The sequence below is a fragment of the Melospiza georgiana genome, chromosome Z, assembly GCF_028018845.1.
Source record: "Melospiza georgiana isolate bMelGeo1 chromosome Z, bMelGeo1.pri, whole genome shotgun sequence".
Taxonomy (NCBI): Eukaryota; Metazoa; Chordata; class Aves; order Passeriformes; family Passerellidae; genus Melospiza; species Melospiza georgiana.
The window spans coordinates 18,955,519-18,975,314 of NC_080465.1; the positions used below are offsets into that span (position 1 = coordinate 18,955,519).

At 40.3% G+C, this 19,796-nt stretch overlaps 1 protein-coding gene across 1 annotated transcript in view; it reads right to left on the reverse strand.

The window, feature by feature from the left end:
- The window catches only part of NCBP1 (nuclear cap binding protein subunit 1), a 29,588-nt gene extending 9,827 nt beyond the window's left edge, over nucleotides 1-19,761 (reverse strand). Inside the window, exons 1-19 of the mRNA XM_058044229.1 lie at nucleotides 19,562-19,761; nucleotides 19,339-19,424; nucleotides 18,564-18,664; nucleotides 17,388-17,544; nucleotides 16,249-16,356; nucleotides 15,619-15,740; nucleotides 15,054-15,123; nucleotides 14,186-14,401; nucleotides 13,484-13,581; nucleotides 12,168-12,231; nucleotides 9,859-9,969; nucleotides 9,335-9,399; nucleotides 8,538-8,600; nucleotides 7,158-7,232; nucleotides 5,991-6,094; nucleotides 5,044-5,166; nucleotides 3,788-3,890; nucleotides 2,352-2,445; nucleotides 11-114 (exon numbers count right to left, since the gene is read on the reverse strand). Of these exons, the coding sequence (XP_057900212.1) occupies nucleotides 11-114; nucleotides 2,352-2,445; nucleotides 3,788-3,890; nucleotides 5,044-5,166; nucleotides 5,991-6,094; nucleotides 7,158-7,232; nucleotides 8,538-8,600; nucleotides 9,335-9,399; nucleotides 9,859-9,969; nucleotides 12,168-12,231; nucleotides 13,484-13,581; nucleotides 14,186-14,401; nucleotides 15,054-15,123; nucleotides 15,619-15,740; nucleotides 16,249-16,356; nucleotides 17,388-17,544; nucleotides 18,564-18,664; nucleotides 19,339-19,424; nucleotides 19,562-19,595 (1,898 nt within the window). The 5' untranslated portion in view covers nucleotides 19,596-19,761. The remainder of the gene's footprint in view (nucleotides 1-10; nucleotides 115-2,351; nucleotides 2,446-3,787; nucleotides 3,891-5,043; nucleotides 5,167-5,990; nucleotides 6,095-7,157; nucleotides 7,233-8,537; nucleotides 8,601-9,334; nucleotides 9,400-9,858; nucleotides 9,970-12,167; nucleotides 12,232-13,483; nucleotides 13,582-14,185; nucleotides 14,402-15,053; nucleotides 15,124-15,618; nucleotides 15,741-16,248; nucleotides 16,357-17,387; nucleotides 17,545-18,563; nucleotides 18,665-19,338; nucleotides 19,425-19,561) is intronic.
- Nucleotides 19,762-19,796: the final 35 nt, after the last annotated feature.

The window sequence follows — 19,796 nt, forward strand, 5'->3', positions numbered from 1 at the left end:
TTCTTGTTACCTGGTAAAATCATGTGCCAGCTCTGAAGAAAAGATCCAGTTTGCTACTGCAGCACAGTCAACAATTTGTGTCCGAATCATCTTGTCCACAAGCACAGCAATCATCTGTATTTTGTGAAAGACAATACATACAAAATATATGTAAAACATTCCATCCTCAGATAAAACCAGAGATGATTCGATGCAACAATACATCGAGTGGTATTACTGAGTAATTTCAAATACTTTAACAAACTGGGTAGTCTAGCTTAAAATATTTCAAATGAGAGGATCTGTATCAATTACATACGGCATTTTAACTCTCTTAACAACCTTACCTACTTCTGAAAGTATCACTCCTTATTAGCATACATACTCCCATACAAAAGCAAAAAATACAAAAATCAGAGCTGGAACTGAGGCCTTGAGAGACATGAGCACTAGTATTTGACATCAAAGTACTCCAACCAGAGTACATACACCTGTCAGATCACCATAATGAAGGAGCTGCTGTTAGGCTACTCTCCTTGAACTGCAACAGCCCTCAGACATGACAGTAAGCTGTTCTCGACAGGGCACATTAACTTCAGGACAGAACGAACAAGCATCGTGGAGCCACTGGAAAGGTTTACTTGCTACAGGCACTGCCATGATTCTGAGGGAGTTGCAAGCCACCTAGCAGGCAACTGCAAAGAAGAGTTACTGACTAAAGAAGATGCAAGCTGTTCAGAAAAAGGGGCTTATCTTAGTTACTCATGTGATTGAATGCCACAGTATCTAAGAACCGCAGCCTGCACTGTATTTATCCTTACAACCACCCGTTGTCAAATGAGGAAGTGTAACAAAGCTCCTTATAAGGAAGGAAAATTAAAATAACTGAATGAATCATACAGAGGACTCAGCACTCAACTTTCAAGTCCCAGGATAGTATCCTATGCTCTATTTGTCTTTCTGCATTGCCAGGAAGGATTTCTGATTACTTAGCCCAGTCTTCCAAAAAACACACATCTAGGACTTGAAGAAAATATTTAACCTCAATGTTAGAGTTTCTCTTTGTGAAGTCACCACCACTAGCTTGCTTTTAAATCCAGAGACTATTGGCTCCTGCTATTAAGTCACTACCTGCAGCACAGACCACTCATTAGTGCTTTAAGCCATATAAGCATTGTTGGTCTGAACCAAATCAAAGGATGTTCCCACAGACATGGGAGTAGGGTGTACATCCTGAAAACAGACTCTGGACAAGTGTCCTGCTCTGAAGGCACCATTCCTTCCATGCTGAGGACTTGGGAGTAAGAAAAAAGTTCCTGATCAGAAGCAAATACCACTGAACTACAGTAGAAGCAAGAGAAGAAAAGTTCCATGATTAAGTAAAAGAGCAAATAGCAGACCTTTCTAAGTTTTGTACATGAGATTTTTTAAAGGGATCTTGATTTATTAATAAAAATGTAACATGACTATCTAGTTTGGATTTGAAACCTCCATCTAAGTTTGGTAATGCTGTGATACAAAGGAATGAAGAGGAAGCTGATTCAGGTATTACATTGCAGTTATGAAATTTCTTCTGATCCAGTAAAATGGCAGCAAAAAGTAGGTCAGACTGTAAATGTCACATTTGCAAGGTCAGTAAACTGGGTAAGAAGTTAAATATATATTTTTTTAAACCCTCATTTTATGATGTTTTTAAGAGATGTAACAGCTTGCACTGGTATCTTCTAGGTGCTCATTTTTTCCACTAGAGAATGGACCACAGGTCTAGTAGCAGATGCAAGAATTACTCCTGGTTCTCAGTGGCATCACTTCTTATAGTCTTGCCTGGGCAACTGCGAGGCACAGTTCACTTTCCAGCAACACAAACAAACTGGCAAGGAATACATGAAGTAACTAATGCAGGCAAAGTCAGCCCAAGTTCCTCATTGATTTCTATTCATAGAATGACAGCTGATGTTAAACACAATTGCAGAGAAGAAACAGAACAGCTTAAACAACCGAGACATCTTTTGTAGGTCTTTTAGGGTGTTAACTCCTCTGGCTCGAGAGTGAACATTTTCCCAGCACTATCAGACTGATCCTGTTCTGAACAGCCACTACTGCAGCTCTACTCACCCTGCCCACACACAACAGTGACTCCAGCATGAGCTCTGTGTAATAACTGGACAGCTTCCACTAGCAGTTGTTGTGGGGGGTTTAAAAAAAAGCCCTAAAATCTCTAGGCTTCCACATTTCTAGGATTGTGGCCTGTTTTAGAAATGAGATCTACATCTTGTTTAAATTTATGTATTTATGTTGCTTTCAAACTTTGAACAAAGCCATGGTTTCAGCAAAAGTTACTCACAAAGTTCCTTGACATTTCAGGATCTTACCTGTGGATGATTCTTCCAAACCTCATACACAACTCTCAGAACATGAAGCTTCCCCTCATCACTTTCAGCAAGTGTTTTGAAGACTTCATGAAACCTTTTAAAAGAAGTAATTAGTCAATGGATAGGATGGGACCAGGTCAAAAGAGCAGCAGATATAAGGCAAGTGGTTTACACTGGCTAAAAGAAAATTACGTTACTATCTACAGATTTCTTAGACAACTGTTCCCTGGAAAATATTACCATCCTGAGCTAAAATAGTCTACAAAGAAATGACACCTCCTAACAGCAACTTACATGCTAGTGGTGAACCTGCTTCCTGAAGCTAGGCTACATTCTCAGGCTCTCAGAAGCAGGAGGCGCTTTTCTGCTTCATGTGCTTATCTATACACAGCTGAACCAAAATTTGCTGCCTTTTTAGCCTTAGACCTTCCTCTTAACGTATTTCTCTAACTTCAGACACTTATCCTAAGTGCCTCTTTTCCAAGGAGAGGCTGCTAAAAGCACCTATTTTAGCAGTTACTCTGACTGCTACACTGCATTCATTGCCCAGCTTATTGTAATATAACTATAAAGCATAAGAGGCTCTTCTTGATCTCTTGGCTGCCACTGCTGTTGTGCAGCAGAAAAAATACCGTGGTCTAAGCATTTGAATCACCCTGCCTTTTTTACTCCTGACTGCAGGTTACTACCTGCAGCTTCTTATCAACATTGCCTCTGTAGAGCTTCCAGGTGCGCGTTTTTGTAGTAGTTTTATCTGTCTTTAGGGCCAGATAGAAAAATAACTCATTAAGTCATGCAAGTGACTACCTTTCATGTAACAAATCCCTTAATATCAACTCCACACCACAAAGGATTAAAAACATTACTCTAATTTTGCTAAAAATGGTGCAGTAAATTCTTTGCAGTTCCAGCATATCTTTAAGGGATGAATTCTAAACTCTTTTAGTATGGATTTTACTCTGCTTTCGTAGACAGAAGAAATGAACAGCAGACTATTTTGAAGTTTCATGTTTTCTTTTGCTTTCCTTTTTTTTTTACACAAATATAATTGTCCTAGATTAATATTCATAGTACAAGATATTGTGATGGCAGCTACCCAGTCATTGAAATGTAAGGAAATCCCTTTTTCTTTGCCATAATCAGCAAATAAGCAATACAAAAATGAAGTAATTTTCCAAACCTGTCTCATTCATATCACATGACTGGAACGTATACATTTCTGTTAATTCCATTCCTAATGCATAATACATCTATATGTATAATGTAGGATTTACACTATCATTCCTTCAGTAAACATGTCATTAGCTCTCCTAGTCATATTGCTTTGTGGAGTACGAACAATGCTGAAACTGGCATTCCCCTTCTTTTATCATGCATTTCACTGTCAGAATTAAACTGTTCTGTGAGCCCCAAAATAATGCAGATGATATACTTACTTTGCCAGGGCGCTGAAGGAGTGGCTGAAAGACTTTGCAGCTAGATGGAGCAGAGTCTGAACAAAGACTTCTATTTTCAGAGGGTTGAAAGTAAATCCTTCACCTGCAAGTTATTTGAAGTTGAAACTATTAAATACTTCAAGTAAAGCATGTAAGCTACTCATACAGCTGTAGAGATAACTTATGGTTTTAGCTCATTTCACATGAGTTCCATACACAGAGTTTTGCAGGACTGAGCAAGGACCTAGTAAAGACTCCCACAAAATGTGCAGTTTCACGCTCCAATTTTGCCATGGAGAAGATGTGCAGAAACCTTTGTCACCAACACGAACTTCTGTCAGACACACAGCCACCCCACTAACATGTGACAGCACTGATGGCAGCACAGAAAGTCAGCAAAGGAAACACTGCAGCTGTGCACCAAGATGAGGTCCTTGGAAAGCCATAAAGATGGGGGCATGGGTGACGAGGGAGAAGGTAAGGATCACTAACATACAGAGGCCTACCATTTAGGATATAGGAGAGGGGTGCACCAGGCACATACAGCAAATATGGCCATTATAGTGACTGGTGTCAGGTGCCCTCCTGAAGCTGAACAAGGGCAGAAGGAAGAGCATTAACTAGTGGGTAATGCCAAAGCAGATCAGGAAACATGATAGTGGATCCCAGGGAAAAAAATCCACCAGACCATGGTTGCTCTCTGCCTTGCAGCTGAACCCTTGCAAATACTGCAAAAATAATGAAGTATTCGCCATTGTTTAGATCACTTCTAACTGCCCCTCACACCCCTCACTCCATAAATCACTCAGGCTTTAGGAATGAGTGCTGCCTGCAGCTGCAAGGCTTAGAGGAATGTGAGTAGTCCCACTGTAAGTTTTCATCTGTGGAACATGCCAGCCAGCAGGCTTGCTGTCTAATGTGTTGGGGGACTGCCCTGAAGGGAGGGAAGCTCTTAGGGCAGAAACCCTGAATTTCAGAACTGCCCTCTGCCACTGAAAGCAAAGAGGATGTTAAATTCTTTTATTCCATCAATAATTGCAAGAAAACACACCTCAAGCACCAGGTTATCTCTATTAGGAAAAACAAGCAGGCCTCTGCAGGTAAGATGTTCACAGAAAAAAACTAGCAGTGGTGTATTTACTGCTTAACTGAAACCAACTAGAAGAAAAAGCATACAGGTCTGTGAACCAACACATTCAGCTCCAAAGCATGGCAGATCAGTCTACACACAGAATAAATGACAGTTTGTATCTTACCATCATCATCATCCTGGTTTGGATTAGGTACATCTTTTAAAATGCTGAAGATTTCATCATTGCTGGCCTTATTTTTAATTGCGATTGTTAAACAGAGTGCCACGGTATATCCAGGAAGAGACCCTGAACAAAAAACAAAAAAAGGTCAAAAACGTGGAAAGGCAAGTAAGCACTTTTAACATCAGTTCTGCCCCTCAGAGAAACAAGTACCCTTCCCAGCTACACCTAAAGCTTGGTGTTTCTAATATCACTGTCAACCTCAATATGCCATAAAATTTACCAACCCATTTTCTGGTCTTCATGTTAAATTCAAAATTTGGAGTAGAACTTTTAGATGTGAGCTCCGGCAATCACGTTCCTCACTAGAGCTCTACTTCAGTTTCCACCAGGTTTCTAAAAATACAATATTTCCTTGTTTTTCCTCACTATATCTTTGATGATGACACTTTTATGCTTAGGACTGTATTTACACTGAGCAATAAAAGGAATAATAAGGTCCCTCTCTACTTCAGTCTCTATGGTATCAGTTCCTTCTGTATGCTCATTAAATCATGTTTACAGGTAAAATATTCTAGTGCTCCATGAAGTTCAAAAAATAATTTCTCATTATCACTTCAGATGCTGATTTCCATAGTATTGTGCTCTAACAGGTGAAATAGATGAATTGTCTAATTTTAGACTCTGGCAAATAATACTGCACAACACCACAGCCATATCAGCAATAGTGTCTTGATGTATCTGGATTTTCTTTGCTTCATAAGTTATTAGTGAGATCCCGGCTTAATACATATTAATTGCTCACATGAAGCATATTTACCCATACAAAAATCATGTATATTTGATCTGTATTCTTTTTTATCAAGACAACTCATATTACAGTCAGTTTAGTGTGTTCCCTTGCTCTGAAACACTTCTTCAACTTGACCACTAGTAATTTTAATACTTACTATTGCTCTCATCTCCGTATTTGTAAATGCACACTGGATTAGCAGGGCTGAGGACAGAAAAACTTGCAGGAACAATGTCTATTATTCGCTGATGGTAGGAGAGTCTGGAAATAACAAGTTCCACAGCAGTTGAATTAAAAAAGGAATAATACCACAGCTAATGAGTTCTTTATAATGTTTTTCTGTATATAATGTCCATAGAACAAGATTCAGGGTTCCTATACAACAGAATGGTAATTCTGCTGGGTAGTAAGAGCTGAATAAACCAAACTTATTAGAATATGCTTTCTATTTTAACTCTGTGATGTTAGAGTTTCATCTTCATACAATTAATTTGCCTTGTGAAAAGGCTGCCTGGTAAGAAATTTTATGCAAAAACCTGTGGTGCAGAAAGCTAGTAAGATGTCAGTACTCAAAGCAGGAAAAATATTGAACCAGACATCTTCATTTTACTTTCCAGGTTCATTTCACTCTCACAAAGACTTAATTTGCTATCAGAGTTTACAGTGAAATGGAAGACTGCCACAGAAAAAAATGCATTTGTTGTGCAGCACAATGCTTTCACACTTTGGATACAGAATTCACCCAAACCTTGATTGTTTTCATAGAAGATGCTGAATAACATAGCCTTTTTCAACTACTTTGCTCTTCTACACCACTCTAATGTCAACAATTTTAAGCCCAGACTACTTATCAGAACTACTGATTATGTAATCTTGTTGAGTTTGGAGATTTTGTTTGTTTAGACAATTGTTCCTTCATTTAAAGTAAATGAACATCAGAGGCACCTAGAAAAATCAAGACTAAGTTCTCAGTTTTTAGTACAATAAATGGTCAGTTCCCTCTATTTCTGTGAATGTTGAACAGTTTCCACGAATATAGCCTAAGTTATCTTTCTTCCCATGTGTATGGTGAAGCATGTCTTCAAGTAACTACGGTGTGCATGGATAGCTCACTACTGTCTGCATCACCTGTTCCTCCCTCTCTTTAAAGGCAGTGTCCTACAGCAGGTAAACCAGATTAAAAATCATACAAACAGACTCATCTTTTAACTGAAAATTAGTTTTAAGAATAGATGTGCCCAAGACAAGAGTCAAGTTAAGAGGAATCTGGCAGTATTCAGATGAAACTCTTCCTTGAATGCAACTATGGAAAGATCATACTTACCGCATGCACTTTTCCAAAACCTCTCTCACAAATTTGGGTTTGGGTTTTTCAAGGTCCTGAGTAAGACAATCTGACCTATCAAATGACAAAATACAATGGTTTTAGCAAAAGCATTTTGTTTTGTTAGTCATTTTGGCTTGGTCTGATAGAACAAAGCACTTACAGTCTGAAGACAATGGGGGTGCCGGACCATTGGAGTGTAGGCACTTTAAGCCATGGAGGTAAGTTAATCACTCCTTCCTTACTGGCAATTAGCATAGCTGGAGTTTCAGCTCATCTCTGTGTGATAAATTTTCAAGTAATCTCCCTTCCCCCACCACACTAAAAATAATTTGTGGATATGGTTAGCTGGCTTTCCCTTTCCTTAGGAAAAGAACCTTGAGTGATTTCACAGTCTGTTTCTCCCTCAGCTCTTCTGGCTGATTTCAGATGCATTGCAGGTAAAGAAAGGTGTGAAATACAGTCACTTGCAAGCTTTGTGAAAAAAGTCTGTTGTGAGAGAGATTTACAGAAGCACTGCCATCAAGGAACATCCAGGCTAACTAAAACTAACTCTTTGAAGACTACTGCCTGGTCAGCTACCATGGATGCATGCCAGGATAGCCACTAAGCATGCAACTCTACAAGAGGACAGTGCATGAAACTCAAAGCCACAGAACTGTATTGGAAGGCTGAACCCCTCTCCACAAGGACTCTCAGGCAGATCACCTACAGAAAGCAGGTACAGTCACAGGCTCTGGAAACTACTCCATGGAGGACTTGGCCTCAAGAGAATCTCCTTTGCTACATGGGTGCCCAGAAGAGAAATCTCACGGAACCTGTGAGCAGACATTAATGGAGCTCCAGGGAGCTCCTGCTAGAGATGCAGGTTCAAAATCTGGCACAGTAGGAACAGATGGCAGGGCAAACTCTGAAGGAACTTCAGGCACTAGGATTTGGCAGGTGGGAAAAAGACCACAAGGTCTGAAGGACAGAAGTTATAATGAATGGTTTAGGGTAGGGCAGAGAGCAAAACAACAGAATGAATTCAGGATACAGAGTCAGCACAAATCATTGAAGTAAAGAAAAGGTATGTGGAGGCATTTTGGAAAGTTTGCTAGCAACGGACAGAAAGTACAGGATAAATTAAAGGGATCACATTTCTGCTTCCCTTCTTTAAGGAATGCATACACTGCCTTGAATTCACCAGGGAAAATACAGTGATTAAAGAGATTACCAAGATAATCTACTACTGAGTGCTGGTGGACAGATAACAAAAAGTCTCTGATAAGCTAGAGGAAAGCCATTAACAGGGCCACCATACTGTGACACCTTCTGGATGTGTTTGAAATGTTAAAGTTTTAGCAATATCAGGTTTGAATCCAAAGGATAGAAACTTACCAGTCTTCCCAGCTCCAACGGAACTGAAAGTTGCTCAAGTGGTGCGAAAACCAGTTAATAAATCTTAATTAAAAGAAAAAAAAAAGCTCTGTTCAAAAGTCAGAAATGTAGAAAAACTTTCCGTTGAGCTTCTCTTAAAAATGCATTTTACTCTTCCAAGATAAGCCTAAACTCTTTAAGCTATTACAGCATTAAACAGGTTGTAAAACCTGAGATACAAAGGACTCAGTTTGGAGAGTCACAAAGGTTTTATGGACAAATAGCCTGTCAAGTATTTCACATTAAAAGACCAAGTATTTAACAACCAATTAAAATGTAAAATTACTGTGAATACACAACTTTCACATTTTCAATGAGTCATTAAGCACCTCCTACTCAATGCAGACTTAACTGAAAGGCTGAAATCACCACTATTCTCCTCCTCTGGGTGGCACATATGCCATCAACTTCTCTTCCAAGTAACGCCCCCAACCGCTAGGGAGCAGGCACAGTGTGCAGCAGAGTGCTACAGTGCAACCATGAACAATTCTTAACTCAGAAAAGTTGTCACTGATCTTAACTGTCCTGCACAGACAGCTGGACTTGTCACCTGCGAGGGGGCATTCCTGGGAGGAGAGGCAAGCAGTAAACCCTCCACCTTCTCTGGAGATCACTCAGAGCCAGAGCTCACAGAACATTTTGAATAACATCAGGTAGCTCTAACAAGCTACTTTCTGATTACTCTTTCAACAGCCTCTTTGTTTTCTTCTACACTGGATATCAAGGAATATTTTCCACCATCTCCAAAACACACATACCTGTCCACACATGTGGTATTCATTGTATCCAAACGCATGTAGAGCATCTCTGTGGCTTGTGCAAGCTTAAATTTCTTATTAAGGCTTACAAAAAAGAAATAGGTAAGTCAGATGTTTTTCCTTTCCAGTTTTAGTAGAATGTCATCAACTTTTTGTATTGGAAGCTCCCTGAGCCTACTCCAAAATCGGGTAAATCCACAGTAGAAAAAGCAAAGAATATTGTGAGTTCCACCCTGTAATCCCAACCTCTTCTTTCATTATGGCATTAGCCATTAGCCAACAAGACTGCAGGCTTCTTCCACAGAAGGACAGAATTCACATAATGCAACAAGCAATGCAAGTGTTACAGGAAAAGTTTCCTGCAGATACTGTGAAATATTAATATCATTTATTAATAGTAGTTATTAAAATACTAATAATTAAATAATATTAAAGTATTAATAGAATTTATTACAATCCCATCAGCTACATAACAAACAAATACTTCATTTCATAAATGCTCCTCAGGAGCACAGAAAGGATACAACTTGTGGTAAGGAGCCAGGCTGAAGTTTGCACAGCTCAATCAGCAGCGTTGTGTACATGACTTCAATATGTGGTGGAGATGGCAGCTGAAATAACTCTGCAAATATTACCTGTGGGAGAGGAAATCACAGAATAAGAGCACGGTCCAATGTGTCCTGCACAACTCTCAGCTTCCCAATAGTGGCCATCAATCTTAAATAATTACCTATCCCAAAAGACTATATTTTTCTATCAAATGCACATTCCAGGAAAAAGAGAAAGAACCAGTAAGAGGCAGCTGTAACACAACACTCTACTAATACAGTCCACTCTAACTGCTCTTATCAGTTCATGCTAACACAACACCAGCACTACACTCTATTATGTCTAACAAACATAGCATGTAAGTGTAGAAATGGGCATAGTTATAACATGACCCACTGCAGTGATCTGAGAAATGCAGAAATAATCTGATCTTGTTGAGTAGTGAATAATGAAGCCTAAGCATTCTTCTTAAATATATGAAAAGAATATATGCATTAAAACTACATTTTTATCTTTTCAATTATGTCCTCTTTTCTCCTATACAAAACCATATATAAATAAAGTCACAACTTTAAACTGAGACTTACAACAAGCATTTCATACAATAAATACATATGCTCACCACCCCTTGGAAAAACCCTTCTAGGAAACATGAAAATAATCCTGCAGTCAACATTTGTGGTTTTAAAGTTTGCCTATAATAACAGCATGTCAACCTCTGAGTGCTAGAAAAAAAATCATCACTGTACAACATCCACCTTTGAGTTTCTGTTTATTTTGTATTCCACTCTCAACTAAAATTAATTTCATCAAAGGAGCTGGGAAACTTTGATTCATTATGGTTGATCAGTTTCCTCTTTAAATTTCTGAATAATGCTTAAAGGAGCCTTTCTTCTTTTAGAAAAGTCTTACTTGTATAGGAAATCAACATCCATTTCTAAATTTCAAAAACATCACATGAAAACACATTGGCTAGAACTTGTTTTTCTAAGGAAGGACTCAAAAGCATGAAGAGACTAAGATGCTGGGGAACCTTCCTGTGTCAGCACAATTTGGACATTTTGTTCAGACAGATATGGCGAAAAGGTAGGGAGAACTCAGTTGGGCAGAAAATAGCTCCATTTTTTAAGATAGGAAATAACAACTGGGCAATCAGTTGGATTCTGGAACTCAGTGAAATTTCATAAGGAAAAAAGGAATTTTTACAGTGTTAGTCACAGAATTTGTACACTTTTAGTTTTTTCATCGCTTTTTACAGCACTTCAAGATACTGGATGTAAAATCACTGCATGTACTTAAATGTTAAGGGATAAAATTATTCCTAATTTCAACACTGCTTAATGTAATAAATTTAATATGTTCTGAAGTGTAATCTTTACTCTGAAGAGTAAAAAAATAAACAGAGGTGACCAAAACTCATGCAATTTCACAGCAATCAGAGTATTTGGCATTTAGGTGGCAAAAGTAATTCTCAATCCTACTTTAAGATCAATATTCTACATGGGATTATTTCTTGTCATAATTAAAAATTATGACATCATACTGAAAAAGCATACTTCTAATTACTTCTTCATAAAGCCTTTATACAACAAGTTGCTTTTACTTTACTTTGTTAATTCCTCTGAATTTTTGATGAAAATTAGCGAATATGGCTCTGCAACTTGAAAACACTTTTCAATGAAGGCAGTAAAAGAAGATCTGTGCTGCTTTGCTGGTAATGTAACAGCTATCCAGAATTCTCCAGAGTAAGGAGAATGGCCCAGAGGAAACATGTTGCTACTGCACAACAAGTTCTTTTCAGGGTTAGCAGGACAAAATAGTTTAGACAATCAAAGCATAAAATCATGCAGAATGGCTGAGTCTATCTGGATATCGTCAAGTCTAAAGCCCCCTGCATACTGCAAGGGTCACTTAGACCAGGTTGCTTAGGGCTGTGTCCTGCTAGGTTTTGAACTTCTGCAACTCTTCCAGTGCTTAATCACCTCAGCATTAAAAATAGCTTTTTCCTATGTTTAAACTGAGTTCCTTGAATTTCAGTTTGTGTACGTTTCCTTTTGTACTTTAGTTTAAAACTGAATGCACCAAGTTAAAATTACAACAAAAGCAGAAGACTATCACTGAAGTGTACATAACCTGCTCATTTAAAAGCTGCTGTTTGAATTTAACAAAATTCTGGCTCATTCCCAAATCAAACTGTAATTTAAAGAACCTATAATGGAGCTAACAGGGACGTGTTACTTATGAAATAACGGAGCACCAAAGAAGTGATCTCTACAATCCATACCTCTACTATATGGTAGTTCAAAGGGATCTTGTTATTTCCCGGATAGCTCAACAGCTGTGCAGCACTGTAAAACCAAAGACACGTTAAATTCAGACATAACACAGCAAATGTGATATAAAACTCAAGCAAGATAATTAAAGAAAATTAAAACAGCATTAAACAAATCAATAATCCTTGAAAAATCTCTTATTTGATCCTCAGAGCACTGAAGAAAAGAAATAGCACAAGGACTCACTAGCACTGCCTAAACTATGATATGTAACAATGTACTCTCTGTGCAGCAGTAACACTGCTTGGACCCTATCCTGCTAAACCACAAAGGTTTAGCACAGAAAATCACAGTGATCTGTAATTGCAGCATGTGTACATGAAAAGGGGAAAAAATTATCCCAAACAATTTTACGTTTGGAATGACTTGAAAATACAATTAAGCTAATGTTTATAGATGAAACTCTTATGTTTAAAATACCTTATCTTTAATCAGCTCATTATCACCTATCACTTGTGCAAAGCAAACAACTACCTCTGGCAAATCTTGTACGTCTCTTTTACTATCCTCTGAGAATTAATGAAGACTATCCCAGCAACAGCAACAACACCAAATCTCTAGTTTCTGCTGGATCAAGCAGCTGCAACCACAAAATTTTATTACATGCCATCACCAAAAACATTACTTCTAGGTTTGCTAGTTTTCATAGAGAAGTGTGACAGCTGTGGCAAACCATCTTGGTTATCAATTATCTACATCAGACAGTGTTTGGGCAGAAATAAAGAAAAGTGCCCTGACTGCCTCCTGGCACAGCTGAATTGAAACTGATGAAATCTGGCCCAGCAGTGACTTCCCAGAGTGAAGTCAATTATCTCTGGCATGTAATTCCCACAGGAAGCACAGCAAGGAGGTGTCTATAAACACCAATGCTGAGTCAGCTGCAGAAGAACCAGCTCCATGCTCACTGCCCCAGCTAATCAGCATTCCAGGAAGCACAACACAACCACATTTTCCACAGAGGTCCCATGAGGAATAAGGCATGTCTGCATATTTTTTGCAGCATATGCCATACTACCAAGGGATTCCCTTCCCAAGAAACTACTGCTCTCTAGATTAGACATTCTGTTATCTGGATGTTATGGGTACTCAGTATTCCAGGCAACAGTTTCAGCACAGATAAATGCAGTAAATAAACTTTCACTACCAGCTTCAAGAAACGTTTATCTGCAGCTCCTGCCTAACCAGCGCAGGTCATATCCCCGCTGGCACCAAAGCCACAGTAGCATTTAAGAAGTGTCACAGCCTCCCAGTACTAAGCTTCTCCTACCAAGTCTTTCTCTCTTTCCAGTGAGATTTGATGATGCAGTGGAGGTTCTCCTCTATCACAAATCTCTCAACGGAGTGGCTGCCAGGCATGACAGGACCCTGGTAAGAAAAAGGGAACATTGATGAAGGTCACTGCTAATGCAGTGGTACCACAGGCAGCAAGCTTTCTTAGATACATTTACAGGTAAAAAAAAGTTGCCCAACATCCACTTGAACATCATGAGGTCTCAGCTGCCCTGTATCCTTGAGGACTAAAAAAGCTGGTATGACACATTTCCACACAAACCTCAGAGTCACCCATGTTTAAAACAAAATGAATAGTGGGACTCATTACAAGAAGAGATAAGAACAAAGTTAGAGAACATGATTCTGTTCTGCATGATTGTAAGAGCATTTGCTTCTTCCCTTGCTTTGTGAAGTCACTGGAAAAAAAAAAAAAAAACAAAACAAACAGCTAAGCTAGACTAAAGAAGCCTAGCCTAAAGCCACAGAGTGGAAAGAATAAACACTCATGGTCTTCTCCACTGCAAAAACCAGAAGCCAGTAAGCGAAGGTAAAAGGCAGCAGACTCAATTTTGCTGCTGACCTTCCAACCACTCACTGTCCTGGGAAAGAGGACATCACATACATCACATTTTCACCAATATTGCCCCAGGAACCTATCTGTGAAATCTACTCACCATTCCCCATGGCAATCACTCACCTCAGGGTCATCCGTGTAGTCAAACATCCTAAAAATAACCCTTGGCATCGGGTACACAGAATCTTCAGTGTGGGGTGGGGGTGTGAAGGGAGGCAGATTGTGTTGCAGTGCCTCACAGAGCACGCTGTCAAAAGCCAAGTAGGGCCTCAGGATGTGCCGCTCTTGCCAACGGTCTTTTTTCAATTTCTGAATCTGAGACCAAAGGCAGTCTAAATACTGAAGGGAAAGGTGAGAAACATTAGATCTGCTGAATCTCTGAACAAAAATGGCAGTTTCCTGAATGATCTGAAATGTATACATTCCTTACTATATCCAGAAAAAAACCCAAGTTTCTTAAACTGCTGATTCAATAAACCAACAAATAATTTAAGAACCCTAAATGTCAGAACTATTCCTGAATCCATACAGCTTTGTGTCAGTAAAATTTAACTTCTGGCAATTTTTTAAACACCAACAGGCACCTCAGGAGCCCCAGAGAAACTACAGCAGAGAATAGTCACTACTCTTTGGTGGTATTAAAAGCATCATAATATCCCAGCATGCTCACAGTTTCACACAAAAAGTCCTTTTAACATGAAGCCCTGTAACCTACAGATCAAAATTAAACACTACAATTCACTTCATAAGTTTTCTTCAGGGGCTTGCAGCAAACAACAGAATCCCCTCCTTCTTACTCAACTCAACCTCTTATTTCAGCCCAATACTTGGAAAAGAATTCCCCACACAGAACTTTTTGGAATCAATGGCAAATAGCAGGCAAATCAAAGCATTCACTCTTAAGAGATGCCTAATTTCATGATAAAAGAACACCTCAGTATGAAATTATTTTTCCAGCTTTCTGAAGGAATGAAGTGTAAAGTCTAATTACCTCTTCTTGTGGATGTGGTTTGTCAGCAGTCCACACTTGCAGCATGGGTACATGAATCTTCTGGCGGCGTCTGTTTAAACAGGAGAGAAAACATGACCTTTATCAGACTAATTTAGGGCAGCAGTTTTGTTTTTATTGTACGTGTGTTCTACTATTCATTCTCTTCAGCTGATAATGTCTACAGTAGATAAAAATCAGGTTTGCAATACTTAAAATATCTCCGTCATGGCAACTTGACAACATTAACTTGAAGCACCTAGACAGAAAGCAATCACAATGTACAGCACTAATGCAACAATTTATCTGTATTAACTGCATACTTACAACTCCAGGTGCTTCATCATGAGCAGAACAAGATCTTAAACATACCCTAGAACTCAACGAGACTGCAAAACTTTTCAAATTCAAAAATCTCTCCACCTAGTGCATTTTTAGGGCTTTGTTCCCCCCACAAAATGGTTCACACCTAAAGTTTTAGAATACATTAAAGTGAGCGTTAATCAAGACTATTACTTCACACTTGAACAGATACCAAAGAGAGTGTTTGTAACCAGTTACAACTTACTTCAGATAGCTTTCTGCCTGAGACAAGAGACGATCCATTTCAGCATCCTTCTTCTCATATAACTCCTTTCCAACCCAAGGCAAAGATGACAGAAATGCAAACATATACCAGTCACATCGCACCTAGAGGAAGGTAATACACCAACACGTGAGTAAGCTCCAGCAGATTCTGTACACATGCAGTTCCATTTAAAACATCAGCAAGTTGTTTTGGAGGAATGTAAAGACGAGCAGTTGCAACTGGACAGGGAAGGCATCAGAAAAAAATATTCATGCTTGAAAAGTATAATTTTTCCCTTGAACTGCGTTAAGCAGACTTAAAAAAAATGAGATAAATGGCATCACTTTCAAAGTTCTCCAAATGGTCAGTACAGCAGAAAAGCTAGGCACACTCTGCAATTTCCAGAGTAAGGTAAAATAAATTTTAATTTGGCCACTTTGCCATATTTTCTTACTGTGCACGTATTTCCCAATTGCCACAGGCTCCTTTCACTAATGCTCAGGAAACTGCATGTGTCAATCCATTTAGGCTCCCCTCCCTAAAACCTCCCTGTTCTAAGCATAAGGACCGAACAAACAGTACAAACAAGCTGTGAAACAGGCCCAGGGAGCCCCCAGATCTTTTGCTTACTTGGGGTACGTCCTCCTCCTGTGTCACACTCACAAAGTTCTCAAACATAGCTACCATTGAAGGTGCAGCTATTACGTGGCAATTCACGAGATCGGACAGAAAACGTACCTAAAGAGAAAAAGAACATTCTAAATTAGTACTTTTTAAGCTGGCAGCACAAGTACAAATAAACATTACTTAAATTATTAATGCAAACCACTAATAAAAGTATAATACTCATTCAGTACCACAAAGGCTGAAATACTACACACTGCACAGACTCACCTTTAAATGACAAGCATCATACGTGCTGCCTAATATACTGTTCACTCTAATGTCCTTAATCCCTCCCACTGCAATAACACAAGGCTAATATTCCTAATTAAGCAATGGTGCGAAACATGCAAACTGATATTACAGAAGAAAACAGTGGTACTTCTCTCTATTCTATACAGTATCAGACAATAAAAATAACAGAAGTTCTAGCAATTAGATCTTATTAGTAAAAGTGTCCTACAATTCACTTAACATCAGTCTCTTGACTGGAATCTTAATTTTCACCAGTGGGATTCATAAATAGGTGGGGAACTTGGTAGTGGGCTTCTAAATCAGACACTGCTGAGGTGTCTAATACCTTACAGCAGACAAAATCTATAATCAGCAAGGATGGAGCAAATGGTTTCAAAGACAGCCAGCACTTAAAACTGACTGCTTGATCTTTACCCCTTATCAGAAGAATGCAACCAGACATCAAAAATAGCTTTTAAGAACTACAGTGTTCATTTTCTTTTCAATTTTTTTTCCAGAGAAGGCACAAGATTGTCATGTACCTCTGAATACCAGGAAAGTGTACTGACTTTTTTTTTTAATCTTTTACATTTGACTGAAGGACAAACAGCGAAAAGTACCTCGGTTTAACACAAATTTAATTTTTCACTGTGAAAAAGATACTGTTGGAAATAAATTTGCAAATGTAATGTGACTCCTCGTCCGTGAGAAAGAAAATACTTCTCACATAACACACATTTTCTCTTGGAATACTTACAGTGTACTGCACATTGATGGCAAAAGACACAGAAACACACATTGTAAGTAACAAAAAGGCGAAAGGAGGAAAGAAAAAGGACATGAAACAAACAGACAAATAAAACTCCACTCACTAAATGCACAGCTTCATTATACATGTTGACTTTCAGACATTCTTTAAGCTGACGAATCATGGCTTCTACGAATTCCCCGCCAAAATTGTAGTTCCTGGCATTCAGCAAGCCCACCAATGTCGTGTAAACAGTAAGCTTCTCTGGTAGCAGACGTGCACTGACACAGAAAAAGAAATACTGTGTTAGTTGTTTGTTCATCCCATGCCAATTGGCCACAACATAGCATCTTAGAATCTGCCTGCTGTAAGACAAACTTGCCTCATGAGGAAATCAGAAAATCAGAAAAGACAGCTGCTATCAATTTCTTGTGCTAAAACATTTGCTTTTCATTTGTATCTAAGTGCTGACTATACCGGAGGGTTGAACAAATAATATTAGTGACAGAATTTATTGTGAGAATGCAAAAAGTTGTTTCAAGTTCGCAATTAATAAATTTTATTACACAGCATTACCTCAACCATTTTTGTATACCCGTAAGTATACTATAAGCGGTATCTGTCTGCTGCCCCGGGTGGAAGCACACTACTTACCCTTAATAAAAATATTGCTACAAAATAGACTTTAAGTATCTGCAAAATGTTAGCACAGGCTCAATAGTCTGCCACCACACCCTTCCTTCGGAATTGTCTCACCTCCTGCAACACATCCTGCACAATCCCTCCCTCAACATCACCGAGTGACCCTGACATGGCACCTCTGCTTCTGCACTTTGCGAGGGAGAGGAAGGAGAGCTGGCAGCCACCAGAGATCCTGGTTTCTGCTCCTCTCGTTCCCAGTTCCTCTCCTCTAGCAAACGGGCTTACAAAGGCGTGAGCACTTGCCAGCCAGGGAAGACGAAGGTGCGAGAAATCATTGCAGATAACAACAAAGGCAGCTGTTAGCAGCCACTTCGGTGGTATTAAGCACTTAATGTGAAACACGATTTTGCCCGGCATTGCCGTGTTCCCACAGCCACTGCAGACCAGTTCTAATGTTTCATCTACCTGCTTCGAGCTTGAATTACACCCAGTAAGTTATGAGCTTGTTCCTCTATTTATTTCATTTGTAGTAAGACAAACTCTAGGCTATGACAGCAATCAGGAACTAAAGCTATTCACGGCTTTTGAACTACCTTAAACACTAAACTTATGCACAACAACAGCACATCCCACATTCCCAGACCTTCTCAATACGTACACAGTACACAGTATTCGTAGTATCTTGCTTTTGTAATTTGGTAGATCAGCTTCCAAAACACCGGCTAGGCCCTCCAGGTTGCTCTCCAAAGACGAATTACTCTAAAATGAAAATTAAAAAAACAAGCGTTTTATCAACCAGGCAAAACGAGCTAGTCCAACTCTCACATGCAGGCCAATGAAGGTGGACAAGAGCATCCTTTCATGTCGCCTCATTTTTCAGGGCAGCAATCCACCAGCAGCGAGGATCTGTTCTCGCTTGCCGAGGAAGAGCTGCACCCGACCGCCGAGCTCCCCGGCTAGGAACTTTCCCCAGGGACGCAAGATCTAACATCATCCCGGGAACACCCGGTAGCGTGGCTGAGCGTTGATTAACAACACCTTGTTTTTCAGAGCATCATCATCTTTTGTTCTGCCACCCCCTCCTCCTCCATCAGCCCTATTGTCGGGACTGGAAACTTATGCTGCAGGAAGACCGTTTAATTCTTCCACACCCTTCCCAGGCTAGAACCATCAGCACCATCCTTGGATATAATAGTAACTATCCTCCGGCCGTTTATCGCCGTTTGGGAAGCGCTATGCTACGATTTAAGCCCCTACCCGCCACAGCACGTGGCTTAGCAAAAAAACCGGCAACTTTCCCCCCCATCTAATAAAATTAGTATTTTTTTGGGGGGATCGCTACTACCGACGAAGTGCCCCCACACCACGCACGGGAAGGGGAGAGGGCGAAGGGAAACAAGGCTTTAACTCTCCCGAGGCGCCGGCCCGCCTACCTTCTCTCCCACCCTGCAGATGAGCGACTCGAGCCTCTCCTCGATCTCCGACGGCTCGGACGTCCTCCGCCTCTTGTGCGGCTGCCCTGCTCCGACAACACACCGAGCACAGCGTTACCCACGCCGCAGAAACCCTGCTGCTCGCTCCTCCATCCCGCCGCTGCTCCATCCCGCCCAACCCACCCTCCCTGCCCGGCCACCTCGGGGGGGACGCGGGGCTCACCATCGCTGTCGTCGCTGTGCCGCCGCCGTGACATGGCAAGGAGCGGCGGAGAGGAGCAGCCGGGAAGAGCGGTGAGGAGCGGTGAGGAGCGGGGAAGAGCGGTGAGGAGCGGTGAGGAGCTGTGCGGAGCGCTGCGGAGCTCCGGCAAGCACTGGGCCGAGACACCTCGCGCGGGCCGACCAAGCGCACTGCTTCCCCGCCCGCGGCCGCGCTGTTTCCGGGGCGGGCACGGCCT